We start from the raw sequence: 19,296 nt of genomic DNA, 5'->3' as shown, positions 1-19,296 counted from the left end.
TGTCAACACTGCGCAGGGGTTGGAACATGGACATGCGGGAGGCAGCAGGTAAGTATGAATCCTCTGTTTACGGGGGGCAGGCTACGGGCACTTGCAAAAAAATTATTTTTCCCAGAAAAATCACTTTAAAGGGTGTATTAGACACTTCGCCGCAGACGATTGTTGGGAGGGAAGTGTTCCCTCCCAACAACCGTCAGATAGCTAGCGGAGGACACCGCTGCCATCACATCCTTGGCATGGGGAGGAGCAATCACTCGTCCCCATGCAGGGCAGCGGTGTGTCGGTGGCGGATCGTTATTACACAGAGCGATCTGCCACCTGCAGCATGCTTAAAAATCACTACTGCCTGATGAACGTGCGTTTGCTCATTCATCGGACGTTTGGTGGCAGTATTAGACTGCCAGATAATCGCTAACTGAAATTCAAAGGCATGCTCGTTAGCGATCATCTGCCAGAAAATCTGGCAGTCCGAACACACCCATTAGGCAGCCATACATTCAATAGCTGTCAGCCGACACCTCTCTCTCCCCAAACTCCCTCCCGGATTCTTCTATACGCCAACATATTCAGTCTGGCCAAAAGTGTGTATGTACTCAATGGGTAGAGAGGAGAAAGCTGCTGCCAGACACATTTGGCAGTGACTTATCTTCTGGGAGGACAAAAGGATCAGTTGAAAAGTTCACTTTGCCCAATCCTTCTCTCTACCTTCATCATCTTTCGGGGGAGAGTCAGGAGCTCCCCACACACATTAGACTGGTTTGGCTGACAACACGCTAATATGTAAGAGGGCCTTTACCATCCAGGGCCTAGTGGTGAACTTCCGAGCAACATTCATATCATTTGGCATCCTCAGTTACAGCAGCCATGTCCTGGAACCAGTAAAACGATGCACCTTTCAGGAAAAAAAAACAAAAAAAAAACAATACTAGTATTTTTGGATTTAGTATACAGTAAGGCCTCATTCCAACACATCTACTTTACACAGGAAATCTACAGTATCTTCACTGCAAATAGTGACCGGAATCATTGATCTATCTGGAAGCTATGCCTTCAAAGGTCTATAGAAGTAGGGGCAGGTGGTGCATGGATCTCCCCTACCCAATCACTGCTGCAATATAACCAATCCGTCACATGGACAGAGCCGGAACTAGAGATCTGAAGCCACAGTGCAAACAATAAGAGATATGGGAGTATTATCCTATAGCTGCACAATACCCATGGCACAAATGGACAATAAAGTATGGCCCGCTTGTAGCGGTACAATGGATAGATGCTGGAACATTTAAACAGCGGAGATGTCCACAGCTTCAAAATCTAGCAGCGCGAAGAAAACTAAGTTGCATATTATGTAGTGCAATGGTATTCAGCTCATGTACAACTGCCTCCTATCAAAAAGCATCCCTCCCCACAATGAATATGGATGGTAGACCTTCACATTGATCTAGGCTTCCCAGACACTCATTGAAATACAGGTCCAGGTACGCGCTAGCCTTCAATAGACGAGATACTGTAATTCAACAGCAAAAGGGTTTTCAACATTGAGGTCTTAATGGAATGTCCACCCTAAGCTTGACTGTGAAACCATGCACTGATGCCACCATCTCACATTTCACACCTTTGTCAAATTTTTCAGGCACCCACACCTGGAAACTCTAAACTGTGGTGGACTGCAGCTCAGTATCGGCATGAGTGCAAGTTGAGTACTGACCCCATCAGGAGCAAACTTGGTGGAAAGTACCCCGCACACTAGGGTGGACATTCCCTTTCACGTGTTCAAGGCTAAGGAGTCCTTCAGTGTACAGTTCTGAGGTAAATCCAGCCGTTTAGAGGTTAAAAACAAGATAATATCCAGAATCTTTAGCTGAAAATCACACGATACGATGGACTGATGTCAACTCTATGCAAAGGTGTGTTCCGGATAGCTGACTTTTATGGCTCCCCAGTAGCAGGCCCGAACAAGACAAACTAAGCCTAAGAGGTAAGCAACTGCCCAGGAGACGTATGTTGCGTGGAAGCGTCTGGCGAAATCTTGTGTGCCAACCTGAGAAGAAACAAAGAATTTAATTACTATGATTGGTTTGTGCCTTATATGTACTAAAAATGGTTTTCCAGAAGATAGATCATCAATATCTTATCAGTTGGGTCCAACTCCTGGCACCCCCAAGAGGCCGCGAGCACTGCTGCCTCCTCACAGCACATCAAGCACAGCGCTGTAAACTGTATAGTGGCTATGCTTGATATTTCATGAGACTGAGCTGAACCTAGGCCATGTGAGAGATGAAAGTGACATCACTGGAGCAGTCTCTTCAAACAGCTGATTGGCAGGAGTGCTAAGAGTTGGACCCCCACCGATCAGATATTGATGACCTATCCCGAGGATAGGCTTTCAATATTCTACTAATAGAAAACCCCTTTAAACGTTATACAGATAAATAAAAATTTGAGTAGTACTAGGGTATTAGCTATTAGGACATGTTCACACAATGTTTTTCCCATGCTGTTCACAGTCCACCTGCCATTGTTTTCAATAGGAAATTCTCCCCATTGTCTATACAACATGGATATTTCCATGACATAGCTCGAGTCAGACGCCAGCAAGGTGGAGGTGGGGCACGGCTACGGCCTGGTATTATTAAAGATGAGCTGGTTGGACCTTTTCGTGTTGATGATGGACTTAAAATCACCTCTGAAACCTACTGCCAGTTTTTAGAAGAAACTTTCTGCAATTAGTGGAACAGGAAAAACACTGCATCTTTCAAAAAAATGATGATTTTTATGTAGGCCAACACTCCATCGCATGCTTCAATGGCTAGCCAGTAAAGGCATTAAAGATGAAAGAATAACGACCTAAACCCCAGGGAGAATTTGTGGGCCCTTCTTAAACACGAGATTTACTGTGAAGGAGGGAAAACGGTCCACCTCTCTGACCAGTGCCTGGGAGGCCGTGGTTGCTGCTGCGCAAAAAGTTGATCTTCAACAGATTAAGAAGCTGACAGACTCCATGGATAGAAGGCTTATGACTGTTATTGAAAAGAAGGGGGGCTGTATTGGTCACTGATTATTATTATTTTTTTTAAATGTCAAACATTAATTAGTAAATTTTGAATTGAAAATAAACAAGTGAGACGGGAAAATGTCCCTTTTTCATTTAGTTACATAATTCTGCACATTAATAGTTGCCCCCAATAATTATGTACATAAGATATTCTCCTAAGGCCTCATGCACACGGCCGGTGTTGCAAATTGAAGTCCGCAATGCACAGGCACCGACTGTAGGGCCGCCGTATGCGGACCCATTCACTTGAATGAGGTCCGTGATCCGCACGGTCAAAAAAGTAGTGCATGCACTACTTTTTTGCGGTGCAGAGGCATGGATAGAAAACCCACCGAAGTGCTCCGTGGTGCTTCCGTTCTGCACAGCACCTTCCGGATTACGGACCCATTCAAGTGAACTGAAAGTGATGCGGCACACAAATGGCTGGAGACCGCACATTGCGAACCCAATGCGGGCACCGGCCGTGTGCATGAGGCCTAAGAAAGCCAAAACCTCACTTCAAGGGCTCATGCACACAAACATATTTGGTTTCCGTGTCCGCTCATTTTCTTTTGTCGTCTGTATGCGGAACCATTTGCTTCAATGGGGCCGTAAAAAAGCGAAAAGGAGTGTGCATTTAATTTTTCGTATGTCCGGTCATGTGCAGGAGTCCTAATTCTCAAATATTGAGGTTTGAGGTTGGATTGACTGCGGCACTGTAGTTGTTCAATAATAAAATGAACCCTCAAAAATATTGTGTACCTGCATGCATACCATTTCTCTGATACTCAGTATTTAGCAATGGGAACAGCCCTGTAATAATCTGTAGGCTATAAAATCCCCCAGTTCTCCTGCAGATCTGTCGCAGGTCCATAGAGCACTTATGGCGAGATCTCTACAGCATAGAGGTACCCAATATTTTCTTTAAAGCAGCTTTCACACTGCATATTTCATCAGACAGTACTTCACATGTATATCACTTACAGTTAAGCCAACTCCTATAAAAATGCATATCATTCCCATAGTAATGTAAGCACAGCAGCGCCTGCGTGGTAGTGCACTTCCTACAGAGGATCTACAAGAAAAAAATACACCAGTTAGAATAATGTATTAGGTTATCCTGTAAGACACATTCGGCTCATCCATCCTAGAAAACTGGCCCTCCTCATGGGATTAGCCATAATCTATGAAGGCATTTGCCGTGCATATATTTACAATAGGTGTATTGCCTTTAAAATATAATTTTTGAATGTTTTTATAGCACCAACATATTCTGTAGCTCTGCACAGAGATGGACGCCATTCATATCAGTCGCTGACCATCTAAAGATCTGTTCCAGGTCCGAACCAGGAGAAACACATCAATGGTTTCATCAAGGTACCCCAGTTTCCTGCCACACTCTGAAAACATAATGGTGAGGGGTCTATTAACCTATCACTATGTTTTTGAAGTGTGGAAGGAAAAGGGAGCACTTGGAGGAACCAATACAAGCATCACCCAAATGTCACTCCTGGTTTGAACCTATAATGGGGACACTGGGAGGCTTCTACACAACTGTGGTGGGGGTAATCGAGGTGGTTTTTACACAACGTGTCACATGATCGCTGTGTCCAGTTAAGTGAAATCTTGTACAAGTATGTTCAGGTGGATGCCACCACTTCAATCATTGTCACACTGGTCCATAGCACAGGTTTTAGATTGGGCTAGGGAAGCAGAACCTAAGAAAACATGTAAAAACCCTCAGAACTTTCCATGTTAAGTCATATGAAAGCTATACTTTAGAAACTGGCCAACATCTTCCAGTCACAACTTGAAAATAAAAGGGAAAACAGTTTTATTATTTCAGGGACGCTTCCGTAAAAAGTGGGGGAGATTAATCAAAACTTGTGCAAAGGAAAAACTCTTAGGGTGGGTTCACACTACCGTTAAGGATTCCGTTATGGCTTTCCATTATAACGGAAAATAACGGAATGCCCAGACAGAATGCAAAACGGAAGCCTTTAAAAGGCATTCCGTTTGCTTTCTGTCCTAATAGAAGTCTATGGGAAAGCATAACTGATCCGTCTGGATACCGTTATGCAAGACGGAAAACAAAGTCCTGTTAACAGGACTTTGTTTTCCGTCTTGCATAATGGGACCCAGACGGATCCGTTATGCTTCCCATAGACTTCTATTAGGACAGAGAGCAAACAGAATGCCTTTTAACCCCTTAGGGACCGGGCTTATTTTCTCCTAAAGGACCAGGCCATTTTTTGCAAATCTGACCAGTGTCACTTTATGTGGTGATAACTTTAAAACGCTTTGACTTATCCAGTCCATTCTGAGATTGTTTTTTGGTCACATTTTGAACTTCATGACACTGGTAAAATTGAGTAAAAAAAATTCATTTTTATTTATAAAAAAAATACCAAATTTACCAAAAATTGTTCCACAAGAATTAATGGAAAATAGAGATACAATTTCAAAATTTCACTTTTTTACATTTTAATAATTTTTTCCCGGTTACAAAGCAAGGGTTAACAGCCAAACAAAACTCAATATTTATGGCTCTGATTCTGTAGTTTACAGAAACACCCCATATGTGGTCGTAAACTGCTGTACGGGCACACGGCAGGGCGCAGAAGGAAAGGAATGCCATACGGTTTTTGGAAAGCAGATTTTGCTGGACTGATTTTTGGTTGCTCTATATTACACTTTTTGGGAGGCAAGGTAACAAGAAATAGCTGTTTTGGCACCGTTTTTTTTTTGTTATTTACAACATTCATCTGACGGGTTAGATCATGTGGTATTTTTATAGACCAGGTTGTCACGGAAGCGGCGATACCTAATATATATACACAATTTATTTATTTATGTAAGTTTTACACAATGATTTTATTTTTGAAACAAAAAAAATCATGTTCTGGTGTCTCCATAGTCTGAGAGCCATAGTTTTTTCATTTTTTTGGGCGATTATCTTGGGTAGGGTATGATTTTTGCGGGATGAGATGACCGTTTGATTGGCACTATTTTGGAGTGCGTATGACTTTTTGATCGCTTGCCATTACACTTTTTGTGATGTAAGGTGCCAAAAAATAGCTTTTTTTACACCATTCACCTGAGGGGCTAGGTCATGTGATATTTTTATAGGAGCAGGTTATTACGGACGCAGCGATACCAAATATGTATACTTTTTTAAATTTATTTAAGTTTAACACAATAACAGCATTTTTAAAACAAAAAAAATTATGTTTTAGTGTCTCCATATTCTGAGCCATAGTTTTTTTTATTTTTTGGGCGATTGTCTCAGGTAGGGGCTCATTTTTTGCGGGATGAGGTGACGGTTAGATTGGTACTATTTTGGTGGGCATAGGCCTTTTTTGATTGTTTGCTGTTGTACTTTTTGTGATGTAAGGTGACAAAAAAAATTGTTTATTTAGCAGTTTTTATTTTTTATTTTTACGGTGTTCATCTAAGGGGTTAGGTCATGTGATATGTTTATAGAGACTGTCAATACGGAGGCGGCGATACCCAATATGTCTACTTTTTTCCTATTTTTTACCAATTTTTTTTACTTTATTTGGGGAAAATGGCGTTTTTGTTTTTTACTTGAAACTTAATTTTTTGGGGGGGGAAAACATTATTTTTTAAACTTTTTTTGCACTTTTTTTTTGTCCCACTTTGGGACTTCAACTTTTGGGGGTCTAATCCCCTTTACAATGCATTCCAATACTTCTGTATTGGAATGCATTGGCTGTATGAGTAATACAATGTGTATTACTCATACAGCTTCCTGCCTGTGAGATCCAGGGGGCTGGATCTCACAGGCTCGTCACCGGAAGGCAGCGCCGATGTCTAAAGAAGGCATTGCGCTGCCTTCTATTCCATCGGGTCCCCCCTACAGCCGCACGGGGACCCGATGGCACTGCCGCCCGCAACTCCTGTAAAAGCCGCAAACCGCAGGTCTGATCACCGACACGGTGGGGGGAGAGGGGTCACGGGACACCCCACGCGCATTGTCCCAGGGTGCCTGCTCAATGATTTGAGCAGGCACCTCGTTCCGATCACCGCCAGCCGCGCGGCGGTGATTGGAACTACACATGACGTACTGGTACGTCAGGTGTCCTTAAGTACCGGGACATCATGCCCTACCGGTATGTCATGTGTCCCCAACAGGTTAAAGGCTTCTGTTTTGCATTCCGTCATAATAAAAGTCTATGGCCAGAAGAACGGATCCGTCCTTCCGTCTTATGGATTTCGTTATAACCATGTTATAACGGAATTCCATAACGGAATCCCTAATGCTAGTGTGAACCCACCCTTAGTTGCCCAAAGCTCTGAAAAATGAAATTTTAAATCTTATTGGTTGCCATGGACAACTAAGCCAGCTTTCCTTTACATCAGTTTTGATAAATCTACCCCAATATTTGTAGCAAACATTTATTTAGATTTTTGGGGGGTGTTTTTTTTTTTTCATTTCCGCAGTACTTTGGCCTTAAAGACAAATTATAAAATATTGTCCTGTAAAAGTGAGCACAGAGAGCTAAAAGTGGATGGGCAAAGTAATCTCAGTTTATGACTCTGCTGGACAGGGAAGGGTTTGTCTACAAGGTAATCCTCATTAGAATAGTAGGTGGAGGGGGGGCATGGCCTGCCACTGAGTGGAGCAGACATCCATCTCTGCAGCTCCTGGCAAGAGAGTGGGAATCTCTCACCATCTGCCTGTTAAAAGCGAATAGCGGACCTCATTTTGCTCCAGTCCATCACAGGACTTCACCCGCTCCAGCCTCGGCTGACTTTGGAGTCTTCGGATCCGACCGAGCCCAATTTACCACAATGTCCTAGCTGGAGGTCTGAATCCCCGCCCTAAAGTAGCGGGACGCGCGCTGCACTGGAAGAAGGTGAGCCTCCTCCAACAGCCAGCATCTCCCCTTAGACTTCGGGGATGGCGATAGGACCCCCAACCGGCCTGCCCAGCAAAATCGGTCCACCCTAAAGAAAACTGCTGTTCAGTGCAGACTCACCACCACTTGGGTGGGACGCCACGCGGCTCTGTCTGGCGCGGACTTGAGACAGCACAGAGGTGTAAGTGAGCCTCCATCACCGGGCATCTTGGACTGTCCAGGGCTCTAGGTCCTCCTATCTGTGATCTTGAGGGCTGCATTTAGTCACATACCTGGCTCAATAAAGAACCAGTCTTCATACCCCAGCGCTAATAGGCACCCTCCTCTACTAAAACCTTGAGGAGCAAAACTCAAATTTTTTTGGACTGTACCTGGTGTTCTGAATCGCACCCAGTCTATGTGAACCACATCATATTTTGAGGACCTGGTCCTAATTTTTAAGAGGTTGTAACCCCCACAACCAACTACTCTTTCCATTACGCTCCAAACATAGAAACATAGAATGTGTCGGCAGATAAGAACCATTTGGCCCATCTAGTCTGCCCAATATACTGAATACTATGGATAGCCCCCGGCCCTTATCTTATATGAAGGATGGCCTTATGCCTATCCCATGCATGCTTAAACCCCTTCACTGTATTTGCAGCTACCACTTCTGCAGGAAGGCTATTCCATGCATCCACTACTCTCTCAGTAAAGTAATACTTCCTTATATTACTTTTAAACCTTTGCCCCTCTAATTTAAAACTGTGTCCTCTTGTGGTAGTTTTTCTTCTTTTAAATATTCTCTCCTCCTTTACCGAGTTGATTCCCTTTATGTATTTAAAAGTTTCTATCATATCCCCTCTGTCTCTTCTTTCTTCCAAGCTATACATATTAAGGTCCTTTAACCTTTCCTGGTAAGTTTTATCCTGCAATCCATGTACTAGTTTAGTAGCTCTTCTCTGAACTCTCTCTAGAGTATCTATATCCTTCTGGAGATATGGCCTCCAGTACTGCGCACAATACTCCAAGTGAGGTCTCACCAGTGTTCTGTACAGCGGCATAAGCACTTCACTCTTTCTACTGCTTATACCTCTCCCTATACATCCAAGCATTCTGCTGGCATTTCGTGCTGCTCTATTACATTGTCTTCCCACCTTTAAGTCTTCTGAAATAATTACTCCTAAATCCCTTTCCTCAGATACTGAGGTCAGGACTGTGTCAAATATTCTATATTCTGCCCTTGGGTTTTTACGCCCCAGGTGCATTATCTTGCACTTATCCACATTAAATTTCAGTTTCCAGAGTTCTGACCATTCTTCTAGTTTTCCTAAATCCTTTTCCATTTGGCGTTTCCCTCCAGGAACATCAACCCTGTTACATATCTTTGTGTCATCAGCAAAAAGACAAACCTTACCATCGAGGCCTTTTGCAATATCACTTATGAAGATATTAAACAAAATCGGTCCCAGTACAGATCCCTGTGGAACCCCACTGGTAACATGACCTTGTTTTGAATGTTCTCCATTGACTACAACCCTCTGTTGTCTGTCACTCAGCCACTGCCTAATCCACTCAACAATATGGGAGTCCATGCTCAATGACTGCAGTTTATTGATAAGTCTTCTATGTGGGACAGTGTCAAAAGCCTTACTAAAATCTAGATATGCGATGTCTACTGCACCTCCACCGTCTATTATTTTATTCACCCAGTCAAAAAAATCTATAAGATTTGTTTGACATGATCTCCCTGAAGTAAACCCATGTTGTTTTTCATCTTGCAATCCATGCCTGTGGTTCCTGATGTAATCCGCCACACGGCTCACTGAAGACCCAACTACTTCTTAGCTATACTCAGCCGCCATGACAAAAATTGGGAATTCAAACCCCAAAGACCTCGGTACTATACAAAAATCCAACATTGCACGTGGGGAAATGGATAAATATATGACGAAAAAGAAGTCCTCAATCCCTGATGTCTCAAAGCTGACAACGCCATCCAAGGACTCTCCTCCTATGGCACAGACAGACACAGCCGAGAAAACGGACAGCGATGCTGATACTTCCCTACATCCGGAATCGCTCCCAATCTCCCCTTCCTTTTTAGATAAATCTCTAGACAAAGCCCTGACCAAGGCTTTAAGCCCCCTTTCAAAGGACTTGCAAAACATTAAACAAGATGTGAAACAAATAGGCTCCCGAGTGGAGCACTTAGAAAATACACAAGCAGCCATATGCGGATACAGCACAGCAGTCACAGAGAGCATGTCCTCATGTCAAAAATACCTTAACGCTGCCTTTGAAGCAATTGAAGATCAGGAAAATAGGGGCCGGAGAAACAACCTGAGAATAAAAGGCTTTCCTGAATCAGTGCTACCTACGTCCTTACACTCCACAGCAAATTTTTCACTCTGTTCTTGGTGAATCCTACTCAGATTACCGTATATTATGTTAGAATGTGTCCACAGAGCATTGAGGAGGAAACCTAAGGACACTGAACCACCACGCAATGTAATATGTCGCCTCCTCAACTACAAAGTAAAAGAAGAAATACTCCATTCCACCAGATCATCCACCTACATAGAGTATGAAGATGCTCAACTACACATTTACCAGGATTTCTCTCCACAAACGCTTCAGAAAAGAAGAACCCTTAAGCCTTTAACAGAGGCCCTCAGATCCAAGGACATTCAATATAGCTGGAAGTTCCCATTCGGTCTCATGTTCTCAATGGGAGGCAAACGGTTTCTGATCCGTTCTGTTATAGACCTTCCTGATGTCTACAAAGAGCTGGATTTGCAGATACCCGACTGGGCAGTGGTGAAGGATCTAGCGAACTTACCTCACATTCCACCACCAACCCCATGGGAAGAAGTGCCCCGTGGTCGCCACGCCAAAGCAAAGAAGAATGCGGGTTGACTGACATCTAGAAGCATTGCTACAAACACCTGAATTCAGCCCAGTGGTAATAGACTGCTTGAGTCCAACACTATGTCTTACTAACGAGAAGATTTATCTTCTGACTACCTAATTTCACCCCTATCAATGCAGATTAATGCTGGTAGGGAGATGGAAGGATGACTGGTCATCCTAGTTTTTCTGCTATGTGATATATTGTCTTGTTTAACATTTCTGCAAGTTCAATGGCCAGCGCATTACCCAGTTCTGCTGTTGACAAGCAGCCTCCCGCTGCTATAATCTAAGTAGACATAATGCCTCCAATCCCCCTTTCATTTCCTCGCTCTAGGTCTGCTTTTCCACTACTCTCTTGTAGTGCTTTATATTCATACTTAACTATCCTCCTAATACTTCCCACTCTTTTTGCTCCTCTCTTTTGCCACGACACTACAAACGTCTGCTGAGACACAACTGTTTCAAAACCACTCTGGCTACCCACTTCAGACACTAAGCCATGCTTGCACTTCACTGACACAAATTTAGGCAGTCATAGCGCCTTCTCCCATTACCGCACTTCCTGCGGTCTACTTTTATCTTTTCGCCACTCTCTACCAGTTCTTTAATTTCTATACTTCACTATCCACCTTAATATCTCCCATCTTGCATCTTTCACCATCACATTACACTAGTTGGGTCTCCCAAAGTATGATGCCACAAACTGTAGTTGGCATCATCCCATCTGTGAGGCAATCGCCTAGCCTTGACCATCATGCCTCACACTTTTGATCCTGTCTTCCCCTCCCCCCTCCTCCACCCTATTGACCATCATGATATAACAATCTCACTCTCATGGCAATACAGATTCAAGAATGACCCGACTTAACATTGTCTCTTATACTGCAGGAAACACATTTTAAGAAAACAAGCATCCCTACCATGAATAAGCAATATTTTTCTGATTGGTTCCACTCAAGCTCGGACAGCAGAGCATCAAAGGACGTTAGCATTGGAATTAGCAAACACGTCTCCTACTCAGTTTCTGAGAAGTGTACGGACTCAGAGGGGTCGCTACCTCTTCATAAAGGGGAAGATAGGTAATTTTTTGCTTACATTCGGGAATATTTATGCTCCTAATAAAGATCAGATCCCATGGCTCATTTAGGGTCCTTAAAAGACTTTCTCAGTTTGCAGAAGGTACACTAATCCTAGGTGGTGATTTTAACGTGGCCCTGAACCCGATAATTGACACATCCAGCGGCAGATCCTCTCTAAGCTGCCAAGCCCTGGCAAAATTAAAACGCCTTCTACGCTCTTTACAATTAACTGATGTGTGGCGCGCTTTACATCCATCGGTAAAGGATTACACACATTACTCTGCGCCCCATAACTCCTATCAAAGGATTGACTTTATATTCTTACCCGTTACTCACATAGAATATTGCTGCTCATCTTCCATAAAATCCCAAGTCTTTTCTGACCACTCTTTAGTAGAGCTCAAATACACAATTCCTTCCTCACCCACTCCCACCAGATGCTGGAGATTAAACGACCCCCTGCTTAAATCTTCATATAATACAGAGAAAATGAAGAAACTTCTAGCGGAGTTCTTTGAGGTCAATGATAATGGGGAGCAGTGGCGTCGCCAAGGGGGGGCCAGAGGGGGCCACAGCCCCTCCTATATCACGCTGTGCCCCCCCAACTGAAATGTCTCCCAACTGAGCAGCTCAGGGGGGGATGCTGCGGCCGCAGGGCACAGGGAGATGAGCACTTCCATTGCGCTCATCTCCATATACATCTGTATCGCCGTCCTCAGGACAGCGATACAGATGCCTGTGCTAGTGCGGTGGGGCAGGGCAGGGAGAGGCGGGTCCCTTCCCCTTACTCTGATTAGGCTGCAGGCACTAGACGTCATCGTGCCACTTGAACCGTACAGCGCGGAACACAGGCCGGAAGACGCCTGCATCACATCGCTGACATGGAGGTAAGTATAAGTGTTTATTTTTTTTGATATGTACAATAGTTTTACAGGCACATTAGGGGGGCTCTTGTAACTGGCACATGATGGGGGGGATCTTGTAACTGGCACATGATGGGGGGTGGATCTTGTTTCTGGCACATGATGGGGGGGAATCTTGTTACTGGCACATGATGGGGGGGGGGGATCTTGTTACTGGCACATGATGGGGGGGGGGATCTTGTTACTGGCACATGATGGGGGGGGATCTTGTTACTGGCACATGATGGGGGGGATCTTGTTACTGGCACATGATGGGGGGGATCTTGTTACTGGCACATGATGGGGGGGGATCTTGTTACTGGCACATGATGGGGGGGGATCTTGTTACTGGCACATGATGGGGGGGATCTTGTTACTGGCACATGATGGGGGGGATCTTGTTACTGGCACATGATGGGGGGGATCTTGTTACTGGCACATGATGGGGGGGATCTTGTTACTGGCACATGATGGGGGGGAATCTTGTTACTGGCACATGATGAGGGGGGATCTTGTTACTGGCACATGATGGGGGGGATCTTGTTACTGGCACATGATGGGGGGGCTCTTGTTACTGGCATGTGATGGGGAGGCTTTTGTTACTGGCACATTATTGGGGGCACTTATTACTGGCACATTATTGGGGGCACTTATTACTGGCACATTATTGGGGGCACTATAGGGTCATCTACTGAGGCCACAAAGAAGGGGTATTTTATATGGGGGGCTCTGTACAGTAGCATTTTATACTGGGACACATTATGGTGGGTACTATGGGGAAGGGGGGAGAGGAGTACTATGGGGTCATCTACGGGGGGCACTATGAAGGGGTATTTTATACTTGCAAATTATGGGGGACACTGAGGGCCTCTACTGGGGCACTATGTATGGGGCATTTTATACTGGTACATTATGGGGTGCACTAAGAGGAAGGGGGGAGAGGAGCACTATGGGGGCATTTACTGGGGGCACTATATAGGGGTGTTTTTTACTGGCACATTATGGGGCACTATGGGGACATTAGCTCAACTGGGGGCATTACAAGGGGGTATTTTTTGCACTGTCACATTATAAAGGAGAATTATTTCTACTGGGGGGGTGGCATTATGGGGGGATTTATTACTCCCCCATGGTATGAGCCCCCTAGTAGCAGCACCAGCCTCTCCCTGCTCCGCTATCCCACTGCACCCTTCTCCAAATCCTTAATATGAAATCTTTCTCATTAGGATAAAATACAACATCAGCTCCACCGAGCCCCCCAGCCAAAGTGTGAAAGTGGTGTCAGAGATCCCCAAGAGCCAAGCAATTGTAAGTTTTTATGTGAAATATGTTTATGTTATACACATATAGCATACACTGTGCCCCACAATATACAGTATACCGCTACACTGTGCCACACAATATACAGTATACCTCTACACTGTGCCACACAATATACAGTATACCTCTACACTGTGTAGTCTGTTCTATAAGCACCATTGTTTTGTGGCGGCGGATAGAAAATAATCTGGAAGTGCCCCTCCCGAGATCAGGCTCTGGATACGCCACTAGACCGCTCACAGGAGTGTACATTTCTTCTAAACTGTAATCCGTATCCTCTGACCTGCAGAAATCAGCACTCGCTGAGTGGTGTAAGGTTAAGGTACTAGTAGAGATGAGCGGCCGCTGAATCTTGGTTTAAAGTTAAAGTTACTGCAGGATATGGATTACAGTTTAGAAATGTCAAATGTACATTCCTGTGAGCGGCGGGGAGGGGGATCTGTGGATGACACTGTTATAGGGAGGGGGATCTGTGGATGACACATATAGCATAAGATGCTATATACGGTATGTGCCATCCACAGATCCTCCTCCATAACAGTGTCATCCACAGATCCCCCTCCCTATAACAGTGTCATCCACAGACCCTCCCATAGCAGTGTCATCCACAGATCCCCCTCCCTATAACAGTGTCATCCACAGGCAACTAGGACATGTTGAAATCTGAGTGATTGTTTTTTTTACCACAGACAGCAGGACTTTACCCAATACCTAAAACCGCAACAGGGAAGAAAAGTATTGCAGCATTTCTAAGCATACTTGTGTAAATGTATCGTTGTTATAGCTGCCCCACCCTACTTTTGTCCTGGCCCCTGTTGGTTTGCCTCCAATCAGTCTCCATTCCGCTGTGGAGCCGGACACCAAAACGATGCTTGCAGAGTTTTTCTGTCCGCTTGATGAAACTGAGCCAAACGGATCCGTCCTGGCACACAATGTTAGGCTACTTTCACACTAGCGTTCGGGGCTCCGCTTGTGAGTTCCGTTTGAAGGCTCTCACAAGCGGCCCCGAACGCATCCGTCCAGCCCTAATGCATTCTGAGTGGATGCGGTTCCGCTCAGAATGCATCAGTTTGGCACCGTTTGTCCTCCGCTCCGCTCAGCAGGCGGACCCCTGAACGCAGCTTGCAGCGTTCGGGTGTCCGCCTGGCCGTGCGGAGGCAAACGGATCCGTCCAGACTTACAATGTAAGTCAATGGGGACGGATCCGTTTGAAGTTGACACAATATGGCTCAATTTTCAAACGGATCCGTCCCCCATTGACTTTCAATGTAAAGTCAAAACGGATCCGTTTGGATTATCATGAACAAAAAAAAAAAAAAAAATGATTTTTTTTTTTTTTTTTGTTCATGCTAATGCAAACGGATCCGTTCTGAACGGATCTAAGCGTTTGCATTATAGGTGCGGATCCGTCTGTGCAGATACCAGACGGATCCGCACCTAACACAGGTGTGAAAGTAGCCTAAGTCAATGGGGACAGATTCGTTTTCTATTACACAATCTGGCACAATAGAAAACGGATCCGTCTCCCATTAACTTACAATGGAGTTCATGACGGATCCGTCTTGGCTATGTTACAGATAATACAAACGGATCAGTTTATGACAGATGCATGCGGTTGTATTATTATAACGGATCTGTTTTTGCAGATCCATGACGGATCCGCCCAAAACGCGAGTGTGAAAGTAGCCTTACCACCAGCACAGATAGATGCTGAACCTCAGATTAAGGCTAACCTAATAACTGACTTCCTTTCATCTCTCTCTATCTTCCCCAAATTACTACTGCTCAATCCCAAAAACTCTGCTCTCCCATCACCGATCAAGAAATAAAAGTTGCAGTATCCAATTTGCCAAAAAACTAATTCCCCGGTCCAGACGGCCTGACCTCTTTTTTACTATTCTACCTGTCTGGAAATTCTGCTCCCATACATCGGCAAACTATACAACTCAGCACTATCCGGTGTTCCCTTTCACAAGCAGACACTTCTAGCGCAAATCTCAGTCATTCATAAAGAAGGGAAGGACCCAATGTACTGTAGCAACTACCAACCCATTTCTCTACTTAACATAGATCTAAAGCTTTTTGCAAAGATCCTGGCCCAAAGATTACAAAACACCCGTCCCTCTTTGATCTCTCCTGATCAGGTGGGATTTGTAACGGGTAGAGAGGGGACGGATAATATATACAGAGTCAAACAACTCATTGCCTATGCAAAATCCTCGACTAAACCTTTAATACTTTTAAGCACAGATGTGGAAAAGGCATTCGACAGAATGGACTGGTCCTTCCTCAGGGCCTCACTAGCGGCTTTCGGTGTCACATCCACGTTCATTGAAGCTATTTTCACTATGTACACGGGCCCCACCGCCAGAGTATGGATCAATGACGCTCTGTCGCCTGTATTCCCCATCTCCAACGGTACCCGACAGGGATGTCCTTTATCCCCTCTTCTTTTTGTATTAACACTGGAAACACTACTACAGAAAATAAGGTTAGATGACCGGATACAGGGAGTTAATTGCGGTGGAAGGGAACACAAGGCCGCAGCATACGCGGGTGACCCATTATTAATGCTAGCCAATCTTTCTGACTCGCTCCCCATAATAGAACACATTTTTAAAGAATTCAGACAGATATCCAACTTTAAAGTGAATAGGAACAAAGTCGCAGGCCCTCAACATATCACTCCCCAAAAAAATCTCCTTTCAACTGGTCACAACCTACAATTACATTCTTATGGGTTAAAATCTCCTCAGAGCCCAACCAGCTATATAAAAATAATTTCCCACCCTTACTGTATGAGATATCTAAAATCCTATCCTCCCATATATCTCCTGGTCCTGGCGTAAAAATATTGCTAAGTGCCTCATTTGGCCAAAAATTACGTACCTATTACAAGCACTCCCTATCCATATCCCCAACACCTTCTACACTATGGTAAATAGGATATTCTCAAGATACATATGGAACTATAAGAAACCGAGAATTAAATATTCTACGCTTCAACTCCCACAGAGATTTGGCGGTATAGACCTACCCGCTCCACATGCATTTGTCAGAGCAGTCCACCTGAACAGAATTGTCGACTGGATCAGAAGTCCACCTCATAAGCTTTGGATTGGCATAGAAGAGGAAATAGCAGGTTACCCGCTTAGATACTTAGTACTTTCTGATCAAAATAGCCTTATATCCACCAAAACGCATAATCCTCTTATAAACGAACCCTGGAACACAGGCGAAATCCACTCAGTTTGCTCTCCTTTCCCTTCCCCACTATTACAAATTAGAGTTATATTATATAGCCCCGATCGTGCCCATAACGGGGCTATATAAAAACAATAAGACCACTATTGACTCCTTAATCTCAGTCGGCAATTCCTCCCCTCAGAGCGCTTTCCGATCTACTAAACTGTCCTTCCCTATCCCAACTACTACACAACAAGTTTACCCTCTCCTTCAAACGACTACTTTCATCCAAAGATTTAAGCAGGCCAGCCACACCTTTTGAATCCATTCTCACTCAGCTCAAAACTCCTAAGAAAGCAGTCTCGACCCTATGCAAGCTACTCCGGTCTCCTCCCACAGACACAGAGCACTCTTTCATTAAAGCTTGGGAAGCGGATCTTAAGAAATAGCTTTCAAAAGAAGAACTATTAACTATCTTCCTCGCTCCGAAGCGGGCCTCCAAGTGTGTGAGAATGCAAGAGAGCGGCTACAAAGGGATGTTCATGTTAGTTTAGATAGCATGTGTAATAACCCTGCTACATCCGTACCTCTATATTTGTAACCTGTATCGCCTATGTTGTTGCTATACATTCAAAATGATAATAAACTTTTTTTTGAAATAATACTAGGTGGAGAACTGGAATGACTGCCAGCTGGGCTGTCCTCTTGATAAGCCTAGATAAAAACATTTCGTAGGCAGAGGAGCAGTGCATTGATGATGCGAGTAGCCCTGACCAGCAACACTATTGGGATAGCACAGAGGGGTTGTGCTGCTCTAATTCAGTCACCACTAGTGTTGAGCGAACTTCTGTTTTCAAGTTCGGCGTACAAGGTTTGGGTTATCTAAGAATTACGTTATTGTCCGTGGTAGCGGAATCCATAAGGGAATTCTTAGATCACCCGAACCTTGTACGCCAAACTTGAAAACAGAAGTTTGCTCTTTCTCTCCTCCCTGGTCTGACTGATGGTCTGACAGAGAAAGTGTTAAGTGAGACTCTCTGCTGTGATAAAACTCCTGAAAAAGATAAAACTGGATAGTTTTACATGGAGTGACTTGAAAAAAAAATGATATCCAGAAAACCATCTACCCATTTTTTTTTTTTTAAATCAAAAATTTTGATGGAATATTCGCATATATCATGTCAAAAGGATTTGCAAAATAGGATAGGTCATCAGTATCTGATTGGTGGGCGTCCGAAACCTGGGACCCCACCAATTAACCGTTTGAGAAGGCAATGTACAGCGCTCTGCCCCATTCACTTCATTTGGGAGCACTGCACCGGTGCCTTCTCAAACAGCTGATCAGCAGGGGTCCCGGGTGTCTAACCCCGACTGATCATATACTGATTACGTTTTCTGAGGACAGGTCATTAGTATCAAAATCACGGAAAACCCCTTTAATAAATTAAATTAAAAAAATAAAATCTGATGCAACTGTTCCTTTAGTCTTAGCTCAGTTATACAAGAGGTTAGCCAGAGCACCTGAAAGTATAAACCCATGGAAATGCTGACGCTGCCAGGCTGATCACACACAAGTCTAGCAGTCTAGCTTCATTAATTAATTCTAGTATTTTATTCATCAGTGTAGATTACAAGAATTTCTGGAATTTTGACCCACATTTATAAGAAGATTAACAGAAAAAAAAAAAGACATGTGACTACTTGCTAAATCTATTGCTGAAACTGCTCACATGGCTGCACCATGACCACGTTACTACCGACGTTTGCTAGGACTACAGAAGACTCATGTGTCTTGAATTCTTCACAGTAGACAGAACAGCTCCTTAATATACTTACATTTTCTTGCAATGTGGGCACTTTGCCAGGGTATTGAACCTCAGCTCCATCCACTGGAATAGAGAAAAGTCCAAAAATGTATTTATTTTCATCTCAATGTCAGAGGGAAAATTGCTGAAAAATTATTTTTTACGTCTCATGGATGAATGAACGGTAAAAAA

General features: G+C 44.0%; 1 protein-coding gene across 1 annotated transcript in view; it reads right to left on the bottom strand.

Annotated features, from left to right (window-relative positions):
* Positions 1 to 946: 946 nt before the first annotated feature.
* Positions 947 to 19,296, bottom strand: part of PIP4P2 (phosphatidylinositol-4,5-bisphosphate 4-phosphatase 2) — a 64,301-nt gene continuing 45,951 nt past the window's right edge. Inside the window, exons 5-7 of the mRNA XM_040432853.1 lie at positions 19,136 to 19,188; positions 4,019 to 4,109; positions 947 to 2,041 (exon numbers count right to left, since the gene is read on the bottom strand). Coding sequence (XP_040288787.1) covers positions 1,898 to 2,041; positions 4,019 to 4,109; positions 19,136 to 19,188 — 288 coding nt within the window. The 3' untranslated portion in view covers positions 947 to 1,897. The remainder of the gene's footprint in view (positions 2,042 to 4,018; positions 4,110 to 19,135; positions 19,189 to 19,296) is intronic.

This window comes from Bufo bufo, chromosome 5 (genome assembly GCF_905171765.1).
Source record: "Bufo bufo chromosome 5, aBufBuf1.1, whole genome shotgun sequence".
Lineage (NCBI taxonomy): Eukaryota > Metazoa > Chordata > Amphibia > Anura > Bufonidae > Bufo > Bufo bufo.
The sequence above is the reverse complement of the archived record's forward strand: the minus strand, read 5'-3'. Positions and strand labels throughout refer to the sequence as shown.